This window comes from Malaclemys terrapin, chromosome 2 (assembly GCF_027887155.1).
Source record: "Malaclemys terrapin pileata isolate rMalTer1 chromosome 2, rMalTer1.hap1, whole genome shotgun sequence".
Classification (NCBI taxonomy): Eukaryota; Metazoa; Chordata; order Testudines; family Emydidae; genus Malaclemys; species Malaclemys terrapin.
In genome coordinates, this window is record NC_071506.1 from 81,723,331 (window position 1) to 81,746,566 (window position 23,236).

Genomic DNA, 23,236 nt, shown 5'->3' on the forward strand with positions numbered 1-23,236 from the left:
TTTTAGATTTCCTCCAAGAAGGGGATGGATTTATGAGCAGACCAGAGACTCATAACATTACTAGAAAAAAATCATTTAGATCTATATAAGAATCTTCAATATGGCATTGAGTTGGGTCAGACTCAGTGACAATAAGTTTAGTTTCCCTGTACTTGGCTAATACATTCTTCCCACTAGATGGATACCTGAGAAAAAGATACTTGGGCATCCCCTTCAAAAATTCGTAAGTTTACAGATGTCTCTTGCCAATATTGGGTCAATCTTTTCTATTGCCCTCAGGTAAAACTAAAATTGCTGGCATATTCCTCCAGCCTACTCCAACGGACAGGAAGTACAGAAGCACCATGCCTACAATCCCTGTAAGCGGTCTTGGGAATTATTATATTCAACCTGAGCGTAAAGAACATCTGAGAGAGAACCTCTGCTCAGTGCACAGGAGCAGCAAAATAGGAAACATAGTGTTAGACTGTATGAGGAATGGAAGAGAAAATAGTAATGCCACTATATAAATCAACGAGGCACCCTCTTTTCAAATGTGTTTAGTTGTTGTCACCTTATCTCAAAAATATCAAGAAAGAGAAGGGATGCAGAGATGGACAACCAAATTAGATGTATGGGAGGCTTTCTTTATCAGGAGACACTGAAAAGACTGGGACTGTTTTAGTTTTTATGGGGAAAATAAACTAGAAGACTTGATTTCAGGAACACTTGACACAGTTCCACATGATAATCTCATAAGCAAACTAGGGAAATGTGGTCTAGTTGAAATTCTATAAGGTGGGTTCACAGCTAGTTAAAAAACAACAGAGTAGTTATCATGATTCGCTGTTAAACCACGAGGACATATCTAGAGGGCTCCCACAAGGGTCTGTCCTGGGTCTGGTACTAATCAATATTTTCATTAACGACTTGGACAATGGAGTGGAGAGTGTGCTTATACATTTTGGAGATGACACCAAGCTGGGAGAGGTTGCTAGAGCACTTTGGAGGATAGGATTAGAATTCAAAATGACCTTGATACATTGGAGAATTGATCCGAAATCCACAAGATGAAATTCAAAAGACAAATGCAAAGTGTTACGCTTAATGAAGGAAAAATCAAATGCACAACTACAAAACAGGAAATAATTTCCTAGGCTGTAGCACTGCAGAAAAGGAACTGGAAGTTACAATGTATCACAGATATAATGGGAGGCAACAATGCTGCGAAGGACGCCGAGCCCTGAGTAGGGGGCGGGGCCTGGCTGAAGAAGGGCCCATAAAAGCGGCCGCCCAGCCAGGCAGCGGTACAGCTGGGAGCAGCGGCAGCAAACAGGGCGGCTAACAGGGGAGTTTGAGAGGGAGTTCTCATTGGAGGAGAAGGTACCCGTATTTGCATCTGTCCTTGTTAGGGGGGAGGGATAGCTCAGTGGTTTGAGCATTGGCCTGCTAAACCCAGGGTTGTGAGTTCAATCCTTGAGGGGGCCACTTGGGGATCTGGGGCAAAATCAGTACTTGGTCCTGCTAGTGAAGGCAGGGGGCTGGACTCGATGACCTTTCAAGGTCCCTTCCAGTTCTAGGAGATGGGATATCTCCAATATGATGCAGTGGCAAAAAAAGCAAAGTATTCTGGGGTGTTTTAACAGGAGTGTTGTATGTAAGACACAGAAGGTAACCTCTCACTTTACTCGGCACTCGGCCTTAGTTACAGTGTCCTGTTTTGGGGCACCACACTTTAAAGAAGATATGGACATATTGAAAAGAGTCCAGAGGAGAGCAACAAAAATGATAAAAGGTTTAGAAAACTTGACCTGTGAGGAAAGGTTAAAAAAAATTGGTCATGTTTAGTCTTGAGAAAAGAAGACTGGGGGAACGGGGAGAGGAGGACAATGACTTGAAAACAATCCTCAAATATGTCAACGGCTGTTATAAACAGGACTGTGATAAATTGTTCTCCATGTCCACTGAAGGTAGGACAAGAAGTAATGGGCTTAATCTGTAGCAAGGGAGATTTAGGTTAGATATTAGGAAAAACTCTAACTATATGGATGGTTAAGTACTGGAATAAGTTACCGAGGGAGATTGTGAAATCCCCATCACTGGAGGTTTTTAAGAGCAGGTTAGACTAACACCTGTCAGGGATGGTCTAGGTATACTTGATCCAGCCTCAGCGTGGGGGGAAACTGGACTAGATGACCCCTTTCCATTCCTACATATTTCAATGATTCTGTGGTAGGCAGATAAAAAAAATGTATAGAGAAGTTGCACTGGAAGTTCCTCTTTACCTTTTCATTATACGAGAGCAAGAGCAAGGAAATATCAAATTAATTGAAAGGCAACATGTTTAAAATTGATAAAAGAACTTTTTTAGCAGAATGCATAATTATCCCATGGAACTCATTGCAACAAGACAGAGGCCGAGAGCTTAATAAGATTAAAAAATTATTAGCCATTTATATAGAGAATCCATAGTTATACTAAATGACAGTATTAAAAAAGGATCTAAACCCTCTTGTTTCAGAGTATAAGCCAACCACTAACTGATAGGGGGAGGAAGAAACCTCAATAGGCAGGTTATTCCATTAATTATCCACTAAGGGGTTTCTTGCATCTTCCTTTGAAATATCTGCTATTGGCAATTGTCGGGCACAGGACACTGGACTAGACAGACTACTATTAGTATGGCAATGCCTGTGTTCCTATGAATATACTATTGTGAGGGCAAAATGAAAAGCCATTTGTTCATCCCTGTTTTCTCGTTTCAACTGCTAGATGTTGCCTCAGATCATTGCTCATCCAATCTTTAGGTAAATATGGCAATGCCTCTTGCCACCTACACAGTAAACGCAGTTGGTCCAATTTTGTGAATGTAGGCTCTGTATAACTTACATGTGACACCAAATAACTGAACAAAGCTGGGACCTCCAGAATAAATTTTTAAACAGTTTACTTTAGCACTATATAACAGGGGTACATAGATACCCAGTTTTGATTTAATACACTGCTTTCCTCCCCATCCCTTTACCTGATTGTCGAATCCGTTGAAGAGTTTGCTGGACCAGAACCTCTGAACGAGGGACTATAATGATGAAGTCTACTTTGCTGAAGTGGCCCAAATCCAGGCTTTGATTGCCACTGTCTGCTATAGCACATACCTGGGACAAGAGCTTTCTGGCAACTGTAAGCTGCGGCTGATAAATTTGGAAGGTGTCAATATCCAAATCTAGTAAAAAAAAAAATGGCATCAAAATTTAAATTATTTTACATTAAACAGCAGCCTTCAAAATACTCTGGCTTACATCATCAAAGTCACTCAACAGAATAAATCCTAGATTTATGGTGAAACTGGTGCACATCACCACCACAGAATCTACTTTTCAGATCAAAATTTGGTTACATACAAGAAGCTCTCTGCAGGGTAGTGGCAATTTTTTCATTGCACGAAGTGCTTTGAAGCTTTACAAGACTGCAACTCAGTGAAACCTCAGTGCCTAACCTCAGCGCCTGAATTGCAACCATTAAGGGATGCAATGCATGTAGTTCTAACCTTCTCTTGCCGCATACAGTTCCTTGAACATGCCAACATATGTGGAGCAGCCATACACTGCTGAGGCTGCTGTGCTCAGGCCCCATGGAATGACACCTACTGCTCTGCTGTGACAACACAAAATTCTCATTTACTGGGTGGCAAGCCAATTGGTGAGAACTTACCTTCTCGGGTGTGTGACCATGGCAGCATCAGGCTGGCCACTTGTTTATGGAAATGGACTGGAATGAAAGGTGAGTGAGAGACCAAAGATCTTCAATCAAGAGGTGGAGCAGAAGTCCTGATTTTAAGGCAGCTTAGTCATGGATGTACATGGAAGCCTTACGGAAGGAGCTGCGTCAAAGTTAGCTACAAAAACTTTGGAACCTGGAGTTTATCATTTAGAGAAATGTTTTCTCTAAGCACGTGTCAATGTTCACATCTGCCAAAGAACAGGTACAGTCCTACACTTAAAAATAGTTAGTGGGTATATTCTATGCACTTTTATATACACTTCACTAGTCCTGAATAAATTAAACTCTTAACGTACTACTACCAAATTTAACCTTGTAGTATCATTTTAGTTATGGCTCTGTTAGTTTTCCTATTACAAAAAACAGTGCTGATGAATGGAAAACTTGGCTCAAAGAGGTGCCTGGGAGAAAATTATTTAAAAAAAAAAAAACATTTAAAAAGATAATATATAGTAATAGTTCATTTATTTTAAGCAATATACAACTAACATCTTTGTATTTTAAGTAACAAATTGAAGATATTTTTGCCAAATATTGAGTGCCAATTCTGCCACCCTTATGTTATTGATTTCAATGGAGCTACTTGTGGAGTAAGGCACTACACAACTTGCATAAGTGGGGCAGACTGGCCTCTCACGTTTTATTCAGTCTTTACTAAATGAATTCTTTGCATCACTGTTCACTGCAGAGGATAGGAGGGAGATTCTCACACCTGAGCCATTCTTTTTAGGTGACAGATCTGAGGAACTGTACCAGATTGAAGTGTCAGAGGAGGTTTTCGAACAAATTGATAAACTAAACAGTAATAAGTCACCAGGACCAGATGGTGTTCACCCAAGAGTTCAGAAGGAAGTCAAATATGAAATTGCAGAACTATTAATTGCGATATGCAACCTATCACTTAAATAAGTCTCTCTACCAGATGACTGAAGGATAGCTAATGTAATGCTGATTTTTTAAAAAGGCTCCAGGAGCAATACTGGCCAATTATAGGCCAATTATCCTAACTTCAGTACCGGGCGAATTAGCTGAAACTATAGTAAAGAACAGAATTATTAGACACAGATGAACATGATATGTTGGGGAAGGGACATGAACCTATTAAAATTCTTTGAGGGAGTTAACAAGCATATGGACAAGGCTGATCCAGTTGATATACTGTACTTGGACTTTCAGAAAGTCTTTGAAAAGAGCCTACATCAAATGCTCTTAAGCAAACTAAGCAATCATGGGATAAGAGGGGAGGTTCTCTAACGGATCTGTAACCGGTTAAAAGAGAGGAAACAAATGGCAGGAATAGTCAGTTTTCCAAGAGAAGAGAGATAAATAGTGGGATCCCTCAATGATCTGTACTGGGACCAGTGCTGTTCAACATATTCATAAATTATCTGGAAAGGGGGGTAAACAGTAAGATGGCAAAATTTGCAGACAATACAAAATTAAGAAAGTTAAGTCCAAAGTTGACTGCAAAGTGTTAAAACGGGATCTCACAAAACTGGATGTCCAGGCAAGAAAACAGCAGATGAAATTCAATGTTGATCAGTACAAAGTAGGGTGACCAGACGTCCCGATTTGATCGGGATTGTCCTGATATTTCCTTATTTGTCCCGCGTCCCGACTGATGGGCGGTCAGTACACCGGACAAACAAGCAAATACTCCGGAGCCCTGTGGGACCTGAGCGGGACGGGGGGCTAGGGCCTGCTGCCCCCACTCTGGGGCCGCCATGGGATAGCACCAGCTGGGCAGCAGCCCAGACGCAACTAGCCAGGGGCTGGGCGCAGCGTGCACGCTGCTGGGTCCCCACAGCAGGCCTGGGCTCGGGGGGTTTCGGGGCACCAGAGCCGCAGCCGCCGAGCATGGCCATCAGCCGCTTCCTCCCCACGCGGCAGTGGGAGCTGCCTGAGTCCCGCTGCCCAGGGCGGGAGAACAGCCGCCGCCTGGCCCCGCGGGCCGCCCCCCTACTCTCCCTACTGCCCGACTGAGTCGGGCCTGCACTCGGGGCCAGGCCGGACTCTCACTCAATCTGGCCCCGTGCTTCCCCTGCGCCTCCCGGGCCTCCCTCCAGCACTTGTGGAGGAAGGGCGGGTGGTTTTTTTTTTTTCCTCTGCCACTTTTTTTTTTTTGCCCTGCCCCCCTCCGCCACACCTTCCCCCCCGCACCTCCCTGCGTCCCAGTATTTGACTTGGGTTGATCTGGTCACCCTAGTACAAAGTAATGCACATTGGAAAACATAATCCCAACTATACATACAAAATTATGGGGTCTAAATTAGCTGTTACCACTCAAGAAAGACCTTGGAATCATCATGGATAGTTCTCTAAAAAAATCTGTTCAATGTGTGGTGGCAGTCAAAAAAGCAAACAGACTATTAGCAACGATTAGGAAAGGGATATATAATAAGACAGAAAAATATCATATCACCATGATATAGAAACTGGGACTAGACAAGAAGGGGATGGATCACTTGATAACTGTCCTGTGAAGTGTCTGGTACAGGCTACTGTCGGAAGACAGGACACTGGGCTAGATGAACCACTGGTCTGACTCAGTATGGCCGTTCTTATGTTCTTATATACTCAGGCAAATTACCACTGCCTTCAATAAGAGTTCTGCCTGAGTAAAGGCTAAGTAAAAAATGAGAAAGGATTTGGCCCTAAATGTACAATTTAAAAACCAAAAATAAACTCTGAACAGTTAGAAACTATTAGTTAATTAAATACTGAGATTTAAAAAGGGGTGGGAGAGACGGGGCTCCCTGGACCACCCCAAGTCCCAATGTCCATTGTTTACCCTTCTCTTTTCCCTCAGTTGGTGGCCCTTCAGGGAACTCTCTGAGAGCACCTGCCTGCGGGCAGGGGGTTGGCTGCTTCTCTCTCCTTCCCCTTGCAACAAAAGAGGATCTGGTTGGCACGAGGACCAGTCTCTCAGGCAGCCCCTAGAAATTCAGCTCTAAGGACTCAATCTTTCAGAGTCTATTGCCTCTTCGCGGGGTTCATCTTCTACCCCTCTTGCTGGGGCATATTGCTTTGTTGTCTGTCAGGATAGCTTTGGGAGCAGTGTCTCTCACAACTGCCTCCTCCTTGGCTGGACTACCTCTGTTACCAGCAGTCTCTGGGTGCGGCGGCCTTCTTCCCGTTCACCGCCTCTTCCTGTGGTAAGTTCTCCCATTTTAAGATCCTCCCCCTCCAGGCTGAACAAGCCTTGCAGGTGCATCTCATTAGTGTGGAACTGGCCCAGAGGAGCTGGTTAGTCTCCTCCATACACTGAGGGTATGTCCCTTCACATACCCCACCCCTCAAGACAGGAAGACTGTTCAGGGGGGTTGTCTCCATCCCCAAACTCCCATGAAAAGAAATCGGTGTTAGCATGGTCCTTTCCTGCCTGGTGGTGTACTTGGAAACTATCAGGTTGTAGTGCAAGGTATCACTTCATTATATGGAGGGTTCATATCCCTCGTGGTCTGGATCCAGCATAGAGGTATGTGATCAATGATCTGGAAAAAGGGGCTACCCAACAGGTAATAGCTGTGGGCATCTACCATCCATTTGATAGCTAATGCCTCCTTTTCAATAATGGAGTATGTCTTTTCCCTAGGGAATAGCTTCCTACTTAGGTATAGAACTGGGTGTTCTTCCCCTTCGAAGTCTTGAGAGAGGATGGTGCAGATGTCAGAAGCATCTGTGCATAGTATGAATTCCCAAGAAAAATCATGGCTGAAGAGCATGTGTGCCTTCATGTTATGTCATGTTTCCAGTTCCCTGAACACTTCCTCATGCTTCTCATCCCAATGGATCTTCTTAGGGTTGTTCCCTTTTATGAGATTCATAAGGGGGTGTGTGACTGAGGCAAAGATGGGGATAAACCACCAGTAATATCCTGCAAGGCCAAGAAAACATCTGACTGGTTCTGTCTGGGGGACAGGACATGCTTTGAAGGCCTGCATCTTACTGACCACCAGCTTCACCAAGCTACGTCCTATGTGGTACCCCAAATAGGTTACTTTATTCATAGCCACTCTATATTTTGCCAGGTTGGCCATAATTTCTGCCTCCTGTAGGGCTTTTAAACACCGCTCTTAAACGATGAAAGTGATCTTCCCTGGTGGGACTGTAGACGACAATATCATCCATGTAGGCCGCTGCATACTGATGGTGGGAGTTGGGGATCTTATTCATAAGTTGTTGGAAGGTAACAGTAGCTCCATGGAGGCCGAAAGGCATGGTCTTAAATTGGAAATGCCCAAAAGGGGTGGAGAAAGCAGGGAAGGGGACAAGGGGATCTGCCAGTAACCTTTTGGTCAGATCGATAGTGCTCAGGTGCTCAGCTGGTCCCAGCCATTCTAATAACTCGTCCACCCTTGGCATTGGGTAGGTGTTGAATTTTGTGATGGCACTGACCTTCCTGAAGTTGATGGAGAACCGAATCATACCATCTGGTTTGGAACGAGAACTATGGGGCTCCTCCATTCACTTCTGGATTCTATAATCACTCCCATCTCCAGCATCGTTTGTACTTCCTCTCAGATCGTATCCCACATCTTTTGTGGCAATGGTCTAGGGTTCTCTCGGACTACCTGGCCTGGGGTTGTCTCTAGGTGATGTTGAACCAACCACGTTCTCCATGGATGGTTGGAGAACACTGCTGCAAAGTCCCCGATTAGTTGGAGGAGATCTTTCCTTTGTGCAGGGGAAAGCACTTCACCCCCGGTATTGTTGCTGGAGCTTCATCACTGGGCACCTGGGGCCTCAATTCTGGCTCTGCTAGAATAGGAGTTGTCAGCAGGGCTTCCTGCGCCCTCCAAGGTTTGAGAAGGTTCACGTGGTAGACCTTGATTTCCTTCCTCCTCTCAGATAGCCTGTAGACTGAGATCAGACTATTAATTTGGACTCAGCTGTGGGCAGTAGTAGTAGAACATGGTCACCCAGCTGAAAAGTCCATAGTTATGTCTCCCTATTGTAATTTTGTTCCTGGGTGTGCTAGGCCTTCCTCAAATTCTCCCTGGCAAACCCCCTAAGTTTCCGAGTTGCACCCTTAACTGCAAGATATATTGGGTCGTACTTAAGGCCCCCATATTGTCTTCTTCCCAGCCTTCTTGTAGCAAGTCCAAGATGCACCGCGATTGGCAACCATCGAGCAACTCAAATGGGAGAGAACCCCACAGAAACTTGCAGGACCTCCCTTATGGCAAATAGGAGTAGTGGGAGTGGTCGGTCCCACTGCTTGGGGTTGTCATTGACAAAGCACTTCAACATCTCTTTCAGTGTCTTATTAAACCACTCTATTAAACTGTTGGTCTGCGGGTGATACCCCAAGGTCGTCAAGGACTTGACCTTTAGAAGGGAGCATAATTCTTGCATCAGTTGTGAAGTGAAATTAGACCCTTGGTCTCTTAATATTTTGCAGGGAAACCCTACCTCTGAGAAGAGCTTCAAGAGCTGTGGAACTATGGCTGTCATTTCTGGGGAGCGGAGAGGAACAGCTTCCAGATACCTGGTTGCATAGTCAACAATCACAAGTATGTACAGATGCCCTGCTGCAGTTTTTTCTAGAGGTCCGACAATGTCCACCCCTATCCTTTCCAAGGGGGTCTCAATCAAGGGCAGAAGGGCTAAGGGTGCTTTAGCAGTCCCCCTGCTGCTGATTAGCTGACACTCTGGGCAGGAGAACAGTATTCTCTCACTTCATGGTGTGCGCCTGGCCAATAGAATTGGGCTAATATGCAAGCCAATGTCTTTTCTCATCCCAGGTGTCCTGCACAGGGGATATCTTGCGCCAGCTGCAACATGGCCTGGCGGTACTGGTGTGGTACTAGCAGCTGGTTCCTCACCAACCCAGTTTGCTGAATCTTCTCGATTCAATACAAGTGCCCCTTCTTGAGTGCAAAGTGTAGGTATCGTTCACCTCTCTGAGGCTCTGTCACTTCTCCATTTATGGGGGCCAGTTGCTCATGTGCACAGTTTAATATAGTGTTGTTCCTGTGTTCTAACAAGAAATTCATGTCCCGCAGGAGAGCTTCCAGGTCCTGATGGCCTGCCTCTTCCTCCCCTGTGGGGGTCTGTGGCTGTGTTGCTAGGGACATCCCTTCCCCAGGGTTGTCAGCTTCTCCAAGACTTACCAATCTCTGGGGAGCTGGTGTCCCCACTTGACCCCTGTTCTTGTTTGCACCTGAGAGCTGGGTATTAATGACCTGTCCCCGCCCCCCCCCAAAAAAGCACCAGTCTCAGCCTATGATCACAGGGTAGGCCAACTTTTCTGCGAAGGTTACAGTTATGACTGCAGTATGGGCTCCCACCATCAGCTGTAGCTGCTGGCTGGGGTAGGACTTGACATCGCAATGGATACATTGAGGGTGAATCATGTTCTTAGGAGTAGCGTCACTTCCCACCATGGAGGTCTGGACCACCATGTGGTTGCAGCCAGAGTCCAAGAGTCCTTGAATCAGCTTCCCTTGGACCATCACAGGTACAATCAACTTAGGGGGAGTTTTTTTTCCCAGCCCTAGGTTTCCAGTGTCCAGTCCTGGGCATATTCACATTCCATCAGCATTCACTCCCTCTTTATGTGCCCTCTCTGTCCACAAGACTAGTAGGTTAATGGGCTGGGTTGCCAGCCTCTTTCCTAGGTTTAGGGAAGCCTGCCTGCGGGGTGCCAGCTGGACCTCCATCTGTGAGCCATGCTTCAGTTGTCTGGGGTACCCGGTGGTCCCCCTTAGTAGCCCCCTTTTAGAACTGACTCCCTGTGGTACACTGCTGTGGACTCTGGCTCATCCCCCTCCCAGGTTCCTTGCCCTACTGATTCTGGGGTGATTCTGCCTTTAGTGACCCTTCGGCTTCTACAAAGTCCTCCATTAACCTGACTGCTTTTGATAGGGTGATGTTGTAGTACCTGTGTGACATTGTGCAGTCTATATGGTTTTATAAAAACATGATAATAAGTGAATATAATGTAACTGGGATAGTTTTAGAAAAATATGGTAATAAGTGAATATAATGTAACTGGGATATGCTTCATGCAAAAGGTCTCTTGTAAGGTATCATTACAAAGCTTATAATCTACTGAGTATGATCATCCGATTTGTATAAATGTACCACTCTTGTATCTAAAACTAGAAATATAAAATATAACTCTGAGGGCCTATTGTAATTATGTAAAGTGTGGGCCATTAATGATGGTTTGGAATCTTGATGACTCCCATTAACCAGAACCATTGTCTGCAGATGGCTGTGTTTACCTGTGAGTCTTCCTGTATGTGTGTGTGCTGGCAAGTGAGTAATGAAGCCTTGCAGTGACATGTGATCATGTCACCTGAACTGGAATCCATCTTTAACCTGGTGCTTTTCCAGTGAGGGGGGGTGGAAACCCAGAGGGACAAAGGGCTCCCGCCTTATGCAAAAGATATATAAAGGGGTGGAAGAGAACAAAGGAGAGAGAAGAGCCATCATGAAGAATCCCCTAGCTATCACCTGAGCTGCAACAAGAGCTGTACCGGGGAAAGAATTGTGCCCAGGCCTGGAAGGTGTCCAGTCTGAGAAAAAACTTACTGAAGCATCTCTGAGGGTGAGATTATCTGTATTCAGTTTGATTAGGCATAGATTTGCGCATTTTATTTTATTTTGCTTGGTGACTTACTTTGTTCTGTCTGTTACTACTTGGAACCACTTAAATCCTACTGTCTATATTTAATAAAATCACTTTTTATTTAGTAATTTACTCAGAGTATGTATTAACACCTGGGGGAGCAAACAACTGTGCATATCTCTCTATCAGTGTTATAGAGGATGAACAATTTATGAGTTTGCCCTGCATAAGCTTTATGCAGGGTAAAACGGATTTATCTGGGTTTAGACCCCATTGGGAGTTGGGCATCTGAGTGCTAAAGACAAGCACACTTCTGTGAGCTGTTTTCAGGTAAACTTGCATCTTTGGGGCAAGTGATTCAGACCCTGGGTCTGTGTCGGAGCCAGACGGGAGTGCCTGGCTCAGCAAGACAGGGTGCTGGAGTCCTGAGCTGGCAGGGAAAACAGGAACAGAGGTAGTCTTTGCACATCAGGTGGCAGCTCCCAAGGGGGTTTCGGTGATCCAACCCGTCACAACCTGCTTCCTGTCTCCCATGGGCAATAATCTTTATAAACTCCTCCGTTACAATGGCCTCAGCTACTTAGGTCCCTGAGTGTTCCTCTGGGTGGAGCCACTTCCAGCAGTGTTCTTTCAGCCGTTGTGCTACCATTCGGGATCATGCCCCCTTGGGGTATCTCTTGGCCATAAATCACTGGCGGTGGGTCTCTTCTGAAATATCCACATAGTCCAAGATGGTGGACTTCACTTGCTTGTAATCTTTCACCCGCTCCAAATCCAGATTACAGGAGGTGGACTGTGCTGGACCCATCAAGTAAGGGGCCAGGATTGGAGCCGATTGTTCCAGAGGCCACTGGGCTGCCAGTGCCACCCTCTCAAACATGAGTAAAAAGGCTTCGAGGTCATCCTCTAGTCCCATCTTGGTGAGCTTTACTGGTGCAGGTGGAGGGACCCCTTCAGTGGAAGCGTGAAGTTCCCGTCTCCCCTTGTGGGCATAGGGTTGGTACTATCTGCTGTAACATTTCCTTTGGGAACTCTTGCTGCTGGGTCATGAGTTTCCTCAGCAGATATTGTTTTGGGTGGCTTTAACCCACTGCTGGGCGGTGCACAGCTGCAGCAACTGCTGTTGTTGAATGCCTTGCTGCTGCTGCTGCCTCTCCGCTACCCATTTATACTACGCTCCAGTTCCAATGTGTGTGAAGCAGCTGAACTCAAACACCTCAAAGGCTCCCCCCCTTTTTTGACCCCTTGTATCAGGAATAGTTTACCCATGTTCTCCCCCATTTGTGGAGATGGTGGGGCTCCCTGACTCCACCCAGGTCTCACTGTCCTTTGTTTACCCTCTCTTTTCCCCCAGTTGGCAGCCTTGGGGGAGCTCTCAGAGGGCAACTGCCCATGGGCAGGGGGTTGGCTCCTCCTCTTCCCTTCCCCTTGCAAGAGAAGAGGATCTGGTTGTGACGAGGACCAGTCTCTCAGGCAGCCTCTAGAGATACAGGGGTAAGGGCTCAGTCTGTCAGAGTTCATTGCCCTTTCGTGAGGTTTACCTTCTACCCCTCTTCCTGGGGCATATTGCTTTATTGTTAGTGCATCTCATGCTGTCTTCGCAGGCATCTCGTGGCTGTCTTCTCCTCAGCTAGACTATCTCTGTTACCAGCAGTCTCTGGGTGGAGGAGCCTTCTTCCTGTTCACTGCCCCTTCCTGTGGTAAGTTCCCCCCTTTTAAGTTCCTTCCCCTCCAGGCTGAAGGACCCTTGTAGGTGCATCTTATTAGCTTGGAATAGGCCCAAAGGAGCTCTCTAGCTTCCTCCATACCAGTGTAAAGGTGTATCTCTTCACAAAAGACAAATTACTGCACACGAACTGTAACCACAAATAAGAATTGAACCAAAACTTTGCTCATTCTTCAAATAAAATTCGAGTTGAACTTTTAAGGTATTGTCTTTACTAGGAAAGAAAGGTGTGCATGGCAGCCTACTTTTTAACTTGAACTGCTGTCCTGTGCTCAGGCTACAAACTGCTTTGTCTTTGCTACGATTTTACCTTGTTAGCTTGCGTGAGTTAAGAACACACCTTTTTTTCCCAGTGAAGGTAAGTCCTCATCAAGGTTTCAAATTTATCCATCACTTGCCTTGTTACTGGCCCCAAAGGAATCTCAGAACTCATAGAAAATCAGTTTTACTTATTTTGCCAATACTATTATAAAAATGAAAGTAAATCATAAAATGTTATGTTGAATGGTAATGTTCTGAAAAGGTAAGAGGTAATTAAATTCAACATTAAGGCAGCGAGTCCATCCCCAGCTCATCCATTTTGACTATATATTACATATGTGACAAGATGGTCGATATAGTATGGTGGGTCCTGTGTTTTTCTTGGTGGGGGGTGGCTAAAATACCATCCCTTACCCCTGCTCTTGGGGCACCGAGGGCCCCACTAGTGGCCCAGGAAGTGGTAAAGGAAGGAAGCGGGGGAGGGGTCTGGGTTTGCTCCTCACTCTGAGTCCCAGCCCCTCTCAATCCTTGCAGGTTCTTACCCTCTTTCCCCTTGGGTGGGGTACCTTCAGCCCTTAAACACTGGGGGAGGGAATGTCGCTCCCCTGCTGGAGCAGGGTCTCCCTTACTCCGGTTTTCTGTTCCTCCAAGTCTCACAGCACACCTCCAAGCTCCAGTCCTCTCTCCTTCCTCCTTCCCCCTGACTGCCTGAAGCAGGGGGTTTTATTAGGTTTCTAATAGGGCCTTAATTGATTACAGGTGCTCCAATTAACCTGTAGCGACCCTCCCTAGTCTACAGGGAATCACGCCTTAATTAACCTAGGGTTTATATACTTCCCTTCTACCACTTCCCACTGCTCTCTGGCCCTCCTGTATCACATATCCCCCTCCCCTGCTCAACGCCATGGGGTTGGGCTACTTGGGATGAAAGACAGTGTTGTCATGATAGGCCGTCCATGTTGCTGTGTTGGCTGCCGGCTCTATGCTGGATCCGGAAGTGAAAAGTTGTAGGGACAGGAACCATCTAGTCACTTGTGCATTCCTCTCCTTATTTGTGTGCATCCATTGGAGTGGGGCGTGGTCCGTCACAAGGGTGAACTGCTGCCCAAGTAGATAGTACCGTAGAATCTCCATGGCCCATTTAATTGCCAGGCATTCCTTTTCTACTACGGCGTACCGTTGCTCCCTGGGCAGGAGCTTTCGGCTGAGGTAAAGGATTGGGTGCTCTTCATCTCCCACCATCTGTGAAAGGACGGCCCCAAGTCCTACCTCCGAGGCGTCTGTTTGTAGGATAAATTCCTTTGTGAAATTTGGGGCTATGAGCACTGGATGGCTGCAAAGGGCTGTCCTTAGGTCTGTGAAAGCTTCCTCTGCTTCCTCGGTCCACTTAACTATCTCCGGGCCCCGAGCTCTTATCAGGTTCGTCAGAGGCGCTGCCTTTGTGGCAAAGTGAGGGATGTACCCTACTATCCCTAAGAATGCTCTGACTTGTTTTTTGCGGATTGGGCGGGGCCATTTCTGTATTGCCTCCACTTTGTTTCACTGGGGCTTCACCAGGCCCCTTCCGACTACATACCCGAGATATCTGGCCTCGGCTAGCCCTATTGCACATTTGGATGCGTTAGCGGTGAGGCCAGCCTGTCTAAGAGTATCTAGTACTGCTTCCACTTTCCCCAGGTGTGTCTCCGAGTCAGGACTATGGATTACCACGTCATCTAAATAGGCAGAAGCATACTTGGCATGGGGTCGAAGTAATCTGTCCATCAATCGTTGGAAAGTTGTGGGGGCCCCATGGGGCCCAAAAGGGTGGACGGTATATTGGAAGAGGCCGTCAGGTGTAGAGAAAGCGTTTTTTTCCTTGGTGTCCTCAGCCAGAGGGATCTGCCAGTAGCCTTTTGTCAAGTCCAAGGTGGTTAAGTATCGGGCCTTGCCTAACTGATCCACCAGCTCATCAACATGTAGTATCGGGTAGGCATCGAATTGGGATACCTCATTTAACTTCCAAAAGTCATTACAAAACCTCAGGGTGCCATCAGGCTTGGGAACCAAGACAATAGGGCTGGACCACTGGCTGTGGGATTCCTCAATCACCCCAAGGTCCTGCATCTTCCTTACTTCTGCCCTAATTTCTTCTCTTTTTGCCTCCGGTATGCAATAGGGTTTTATGGTCACCCTTGCTCTGGGACAGGTGACAATGTGGTGTTGGATCAGCGTCGTACGGCCTGGTTGTGTGGAGAACACATCTTGGTTCCGCTGGATCATTTCGATGACCACTGTTCGTTGTTCTGGGGCTAAATTCAGGGGATACCCTTACCAGCCCTTGTGGGCCATCTGCCTGGGGTGTGGCCAGCAGGATGGCCAGGCACGTCTCCCGATCGTGCCAGGGTTTCAGTAAGTTGATATGATAGATCTGCTCTTGCCTTCGGTGGTCTGGCTGCTTTACCTTATAATTCACCTCCCCAACAGCTTCCACGATCTCATAGGGTCCATGCCAACTGGCCAGGAGCTTATTTTCTGATGTTGGTACCCGCACGCGTTCTCCTAGTTGAAATTTCCGTGTTTTTGCCCGACGACTGTAGTAGGTTCGTTGGGCCTCTTGTGCTTTCTCCAAATGCTCTCGTACTATGGGGGTCACTTGGGCTATTCGTTCTCTCATCTGGGCTACGTGTGCAATGACATTCTTCCCTGGGTTGGGTTGTTCCTCCCATTCCTCCTTCGCGATGTCTAATATGCCACGTGGGTGGCGTCCATACAGTAGCTCGAAGGGGGAGAAACCAGTAGAGGCTTGGGGAACTTCTCGCATTGCAAACATCAGATATGGTAGGAGGGTATCCCAATCTTTTCCATCTTGGGACACCACTTTTTGGATCATACTCTTGAGAGTGTGGTTAAATCACTCAACCAGACCATCTGTTTGGGGATGATAGACCAAGGTTCGCAAGGCTTGGATGCGGAGCAGGGTACATAAGTCTTTCATTACTCTTGACATGAAGGGAGTCCTTTGATCTGTCAGGATCTCCTTAGGGATGCCTACCCTAGCAAAAACCTGCACCAGTTCTTTTGCGATTGCCTTGGACATGGGGCTCCTTAGAGGAATGGCTTTGGGGTACCGTGTAGCGTAGTCCAGGATGCCAAGTACGCTTCGGTGGCCCCGGGCTGTTCTTTCTAGTGGGCCCACTAGATCCATTGCTATTTTTTCAAAAGGAACTTCAATTATGGGCAAGGGTACCAACGGTGCCCTTAACTGAGGTCGGGGACTATGCAGCTGGCACTCTGGGCAGGAGGTGCAATAGTGTTGGACTTCTGCCCATACCCCCTGCCAGGAGAACCTTCTTAGGACTCTATCCAGGGTCTTGTCTGCTCCTAAATGTCCCCCAAACAGATGACTGAGTTAATTCTAATACAGCCCTTGTGTGCTTCCGTGGCACCAAGAGCTGTTCTACTACTTCCCCCCGTATTGGCACTACCCGGTACAACAGATCCTGCTTGATTATATAGTATGGCCCTGTGCCTTTGGTTTTCCCTTCTACTGGCACGCCATTTACCTCTACTACCTCCTCCCTCACATTTGCATATAGTGGGTCATCGGCTTGCTCCTGGCCAAAACATTCGTGTGCGGGACCAATCTGGCCTGATTCTATTGACTAGGGTTCCCCACCTTCTTTTGGGGTGCTTCTGCTCATGCTGGGGACCGTCTCTGGGTCTCCACGAGCCTTCCTCCTAGCCAGGGCAGCTTTCTGATTTGCTGCCAATATCCTGGTTCCTAATCTTTTGTCTGCTCTCCTTTCCCGCCTGGATTTCCCGGACTTCCCAGGGGGTGAAAATAACTCTGGGGGAAACCCAGCAAAAATTGTGGTAGGATCATCCATGGGCACCTCACATTCTGCTCGGGGTTTACTTCCCTTCCCTAACTCAATGGGGGGGAATAGGCTCTCAAACCCAGGAAAGTCCCTGCCAATTAAGACTGGGTAGGGGCCTGGGGACCACTCCTGAAGTCATCTTGGTAGTACTTCCCTGGATCTCAATCTGTATTGGAATTGTGGGGTAGAAATTTACTGTGCCATGGACACACGTCACTCCAGTGCTCTTGACCCGGCTCAGTTGGTCTTGCCCCACTAATTTCCCTGAGACCAAAGTGACAGCACTCCCAGAGTCCACCAAAGCTATGGTCTGGATGTCATTCATCTTTACTGGCCTGGTGTACTCATGTTGGGCCATCGCAACCCCCACCAGGCTGATTAGGCCACATTGGTCCCTGGGATCCCCCAGATTACATTGCATGGGCTCCTCCCTGTTGGGGCACTGGGCTGCTATATGCCCCAACTCCCCACACTCATAACAGCGATATCTCATTCCAGAGGTTGCCCTCTGTCTTGGGCCCTCTGACTCGCTTCCCCAACCCTCTCCCCCCAGACCCCCAGGTCCTTTGGGGCCTCAGGCCGCTCCTTGGTGCCTGTTCTTCCAGCTATGGCTTTCCTGGAGTTCTCGATGATCCGGGCCCTCGGGGTTGGGACTGGTTTCCTAAAACGCCGTGTTTCACCTCCCGGGGTTTCGAACAGTTCACGGGCTGCCAGTTGTCTCTCTACAAGGGTGACTAGTTCGTCATAGGTGGAGGGGTCATTCCGGCCTACCCAGGTTCGGAGACCCGAGGGTAGTCCCCTCGTATAGTAGTCCAGTACCAGGAGCTCCATCATTTTCTCTGAGCTGAGAGCCTCCGGGCGTAGCCACTTTCGGGCTAGGTGGATTAGGTCAAATAGTTGTGATCACGAAGTCTTGTCTTCACAGTACTGCCATTCATGGAACCGCCGGGCTCTAAAGGCCGTTGTTACCCCTGCCCTAGCTAGGATCTCCGCCTTCAGTCGGGGGTAATCTGCTGCCTCCTCTGTGGTCATATCATAGTAGGCCTTCTGGGCCTCCCCGCACAAAAATGGGGCAAGGATCCCTGACCACTGGTCTCGGGGCCAGGCCTCCCTCAGAGCTGTCCTCTCAAAAGCCAGGAGGTACGCCTCCACATCATCCTCCCGGGTCATTTTCTGCAGACAGTAGCTGGCCCGTATGGTCCGTGTTCCATCATACCCGCGGCTCAGCTCCGTAAGGACCTTCACTTAGTTCACTAGTTCCTGCAGCATGGCCCGATCTTGGGTGGCCTGGGTCATCAGCAGGTGATTGGTCTCTTGCTGCAGCCACATGGCCTCCTGTTGGGCAGCTGCCTGGACCCGGGTAGCCTCCTGCTGGGCGGCAGTGGCTTGCACCAGTGCTTTGACCAGATCCTCCATCTTGAGGCAGGGTGGTTGTGACCCACTCTGGATTATGTTCACGGCGTAGAGATCCCACCCTTGACACCACGTGTGACAAGATGGTCAATATAGTATGGTGGGTCCTGTGCCTTTCTTGGTGGGGGGGGGGCTAAAATACCATCCCTTACCCCTGCTCTTGGGGCACCGAGGGCCCCACTAGTGGCCCAGGAAGGTGGTAAAGGAGGGAAGCGGGGGAGGGGTCTGGGTTTGCTCCTCACTCTGAGTCCCAGTCCCTCTCAACCCTTGCAGGTTCTTACCCCTCTTCCCCCTTGGGTGGGGTACCTTCAGTCCTTAAATGCTGGGGGAGGGAATGTCCCTCCCCTGCTGGGGCAGGGTCTCCCTTACTCCGGTTTTCTGTTCCTCCAAGTCTCACAACACACCTCCAAGCTCCAGTCCTCTCTCCTTCCTCCTTCCCCCTGACTGCCTGAAGCAGGGGGGTTTATTAGGTTTCTAATAGGGCCTTAATTGATTACAGGTGCTCCAATTAACCTGTAGCGACCCTCCCTAGTCTACAGGGAACCACGCCTTAATTAACCTAGGGTTTATATACTTCCCTTCTACCACTTCCCACTGTTTCCTGGCCCTCCTGTATCACACATATCACACTGAACAACATAATTAAATAAGTGGTATTTGTACTTCTAGAGCACTTTTGATACATGAAACTTAAAGCACCTTCCAAACATTGATTAAACCTCATAGCACCTCTGTGTGGTAGGTATAATCAGCATTTTACACATATGGAAACTAAGGTGTATCATGGCTAAGTTGGCTAAAACACTTGCACAAGGTCACATAAGCAGTCTGGACACAATCAGAAACAGAACACAAATCTCTTGTACTTTAAGCTCAGACCATATTTCCTCTCCAGGCATAACAGCAGGGCTGCTCCAGGCACCAGCTTAACAAGCAGGTGCTTGGGGCGGCCAAGGGAGAGGGGCGGCACCTGCGGCAATTCGGGGGCGGCAGGTCCCTCACTCCCTCTAGGAGCGAAGGACCTGCCGCTGAACCTCTGCCGCCGATTGCGGCTTTTTTTTTTTTTTTTCTCCAATTGCCGCCGTCGATCGCGACTTTTTTTTTTTTTTTTTTGGCTTGGGGCGGCAGAAATGCTGGAGCCGGCCCTGCATAACAGGGTGCGATCAGTCCAGAGAGTCAGCCATAAATAGGAATTTCTGTATGCTCCAATTAGTTTGTAGAACAAACTTAGAGCAAAGATATTTTAGCTTAAGAACTGTCAAAGGTAGAAAGAGGAAACTTTACTATAGCACAAAAAGCTATTACGAAAGACTCTTGGCCAAGATTATTGCTGTGGTTATCCTTTTTGCGTTCAGCCAGTGATACTAACAATTTTGGCCTGGCTGAACAGTGTCCTCAGACTACTTTGTGGCACATGCGTTTTATGAAATCCAACAAAGAAAAACATTACCCGAGTCTTGTGTTGAAACCATGGCAGCTGCCTCCTGAGATGACACACATTCATTAACATCTCCACTGAAAGGGATTACAACATTGTCCCCTCGTTGCTGCTTCATTTTCTCTAGCAACTTGTCCAAATCATCACCTATTTAAGAATTTAAAAAAATAAAATATGTCTGGAAGGAATTAAAGATCAGTGATGAAAATCTTTATAACGCATGTTCCAATATGTCATTGGCTTTCCTCAGCTTTTCTAGTGACTGGGCACTTGTAAAAAGTTCAACTCCAAAAGAAAACCACAGTTGGATGTGCTCCTTTACAGCTTGCAGTAATATTTGATGATCACAAAGGAATAGATACCCTGCAAATACGTTGACTGTTTGGCACACACAAGCAGGACCGGCTCCAGGGTTTTTGCCGCCCCAAGTGGCGGGAAAAAAAAAGCTGCAATCGCAATTGCGATCGGCGGCACTCTGGCGGCAGCTCCACAGCGCCGCTTTCTTCTTCGGCGGTAATTCGGTGGCAGGTGCTTCCCTCTGAGAGGGACCTGCCTCCGAATTGCCGCCGAACAGCCCGACGTGCTGCCCATTCCCCTTGGCCACCCCAAGCACCTGCTTGCTGGGCTGGTGCCTGGAGCCGGCCCTGCACAGAATCCCCATGCAACTATGGATGCCCTACAATCAGATTCAGCTTATGAAGTGGTTAAAATAGATTGAAACAGGATGGGGAGCTCTCACGGCTCAGCCACGGAGGAGAGAAAGAGCACTCCTCCATGCTCACTACACCAAGGCAGTGAGAGGAGGGGATCTCTTCCTCGGCTTTTAATAGAGGATGGGGAGCTGCATTTCGCTCCCTGCCCCTTACATTAACCCCTGAACAGAAGAAGATGCACAAAAGAATCAGGAGATTCATCCGTTAGATTCATCCATAGAAACTTCAGATCCTTAAACTCACTCACCTAAAGACGTGTTTTTGAAATGGGATGCCAAGAAACTAACTTTTCCGGTGATGAGCTCATAACTGATCTCTTTTAAAAACTCACTGGTTGTCAGCATGCTTTCTGCCAATGCTCTAGACTGATACTGACCTAGAAAACAGAAAGGACAGATTGAGGTTAAATACAGTGCATTCTCATTATAAACTCCCCAGTACGTAATGGCCGTATGGAAGTGACATGCTCTACTAATCTTCAGCCTCGGGTCTCTACTGCCTTTTGCAGAAGAGATCGGGGGTATCAACAAGAAACACAGTCAAGTCTATTCTGATAGGACACTGGAGAATATATTCTGTCATTTTAGCACATTCTTTGCAAGCTACTGTTCACAGTCATGTTGGTCCATGAGCTATTCTGTAGCAAAAGGAGATATATAGTATAAATACTTGCTCCTCAGAAGGGATGGAAAATTCTGGTAAAATGTGAAGAGGAAGTTGTCCACCAGAGTGAAAAAAAATGGGACAAGGCTAATTTGTTTACATAAGAAAGGGAGGAGTGTAGTCAAAAATTCATCTTTTTTCAGGCATACACATACACATCCGCCCACAACTTTATTATAAAGGCCTGTTGTGGAAAAATCAGCCTGGCAGAAACAGTGCCCTATATTTTATATTGTTATACAAAATAATTGTAGTCTAGTCATTTGGATCAGGTGGTCAGCACTGCAATGTAAAAATAGTATAGCTGCCATGTAAACTAGGGAAAGATATGCACACTATTTTGCATAAGGGACACCTTGGGGCCATTCCCCAAGGCAACGATACAGAAGAGCAAGTTTTCAGGTATCCCAAGTACAGGGACTCTGTAAGGCTAGTGAATCTGCTTCAGGGAGGAGCTGCTGGAAAGCATGCAGCTATTCTTCCCTCACCAGCCAATGTCCCTGTAGACACTACTACGCAAAGTCCTAGTGGAGTAAAAGGAGAAAGAGAAATATTATTGCACAGGTGTGAAAGGGGAACAAAAACTATTAAGGAGAGGTTAAAGATGAACTACTTGAACAAAATGCATAATGCAACTGCACATGTAACCACATCATATTGTAAAGTTACTCACCTAAGACTACTACACAGAACTCATTTCCTCTATTCTTTGATGCACAGATTGCAACAACATAATCTGGTAGCCTTTGCTGATGTTTCATTTCGTTGAGAGATCTCAGCGTTTCTGAAATGCCTTCAGCCAGAGAATTCTGGGTAACAACCACATGCACCAGGTCCCGAGATACACTGGTGATTAACCTAGCAAGCCAAGGGAGTTGACCTGGTGACACTGAGATACACTGACCACTCATTTGCAAGGATCGCTCTCTCAGTGTGAACTCCTGCATAGCTTTCAGCATGATCTGTTCAAATTCCTCCCTGAGAGGTATCTGGTCAGGACCTAAATTAAAAAATAACATCATCTGTCATCAAAAAGTTGCCACACCAAGATCAATCATTTGCTCATCTAGTTAGGTATCAGAGGGGTAGCCGTGTTAGTCTGAATCTGTAAAAAGCAACAGAGGGTCCTGTGGCATTGGAGCATAAGCTTTCGTGAGTGAATGCCCACTTCATCAGACCCACGAAAGCTTATGCTCCAATTCTTCTGTTAGTTAGGGTTACCATATTTCAGCAAGCAAAAAAGAGGACGTGAGGAGCCCCGCCCTAGTCCCGCCCCATCCTGCCCTAGCCCCGCCCCTGCCCCTCCCACTTCCCCCCTCAGAACCCCCAACCCTCCCCCCGCTCCTTGTCCCCTGACTGCCCCCTCCTGAGACCCTCCCCCCATCCTAACTGGCCCCCTAGGACCCTATCTGTACCCTGACAGCCCCAACCCTTATCCACACCCTCACCCCCAGACAGACCCCTGGGACTCCCACGTCCCATCCAACCACTCTCCACCCTGACAGCCCCCCCCCCCGAACTCCTGACCCATCTAAACCCCTCTGCTCCCTGTCCCCTGACTGCTCCGATCCCTCTCCCCACCCCTGCCACCTGACAGCCCCCCCGAACTCCCAAACACCACCCCCCGCACCTTGTCCCCTGACTGCCCCCTCCTAGGACCCCTGCTCCTAACTGCCCTCCAGAACCCCACCCCCTACCTAAGCCTCCCTGTTCCTTGTCCCCTAACTGCCGCCTCCTAAGACTCCCCCCCCAACTGCCCCCCCCCAGGACCCAACCCCCTACCTGTACCCTGACTGCTCAAAACCTTATCCACAACCCCCCCCC

The 23,236-nt window shown here is 47.6% G+C and overlaps 1 protein-coding gene across 6 annotated transcripts in view; it reads right to left on the minus strand.

Moving 5' to 3' along the window:
• Positions 1–23,236, minus strand: part of GREB1L (GREB1 like retinoic acid receptor coactivator) — a 217,850-nt gene that overhangs the window by 52,509 nt on the left and 142,105 nt on the right. For all 6 annotated transcript variants that reach the window (XM_054017720.1, XM_054017719.1, XM_054017716.1 and 3 more), the window contains 4 exons: positions 22,086–22,412; positions 20,997–21,125; positions 20,049–20,183; positions 3,005–3,202 (listed from right to left, as the gene is read on the minus strand). In XM_054017720.1, the coding sequence (XP_053873695.1) occupies positions 3,005–3,202; positions 20,049–20,183; positions 20,997–21,125; positions 22,086–22,412 (789 nt within the window). The remainder of the gene's footprint in view (positions 1–3,004; positions 3,203–20,048; positions 20,184–20,996; positions 21,126–22,085; positions 22,413–23,236) is intronic.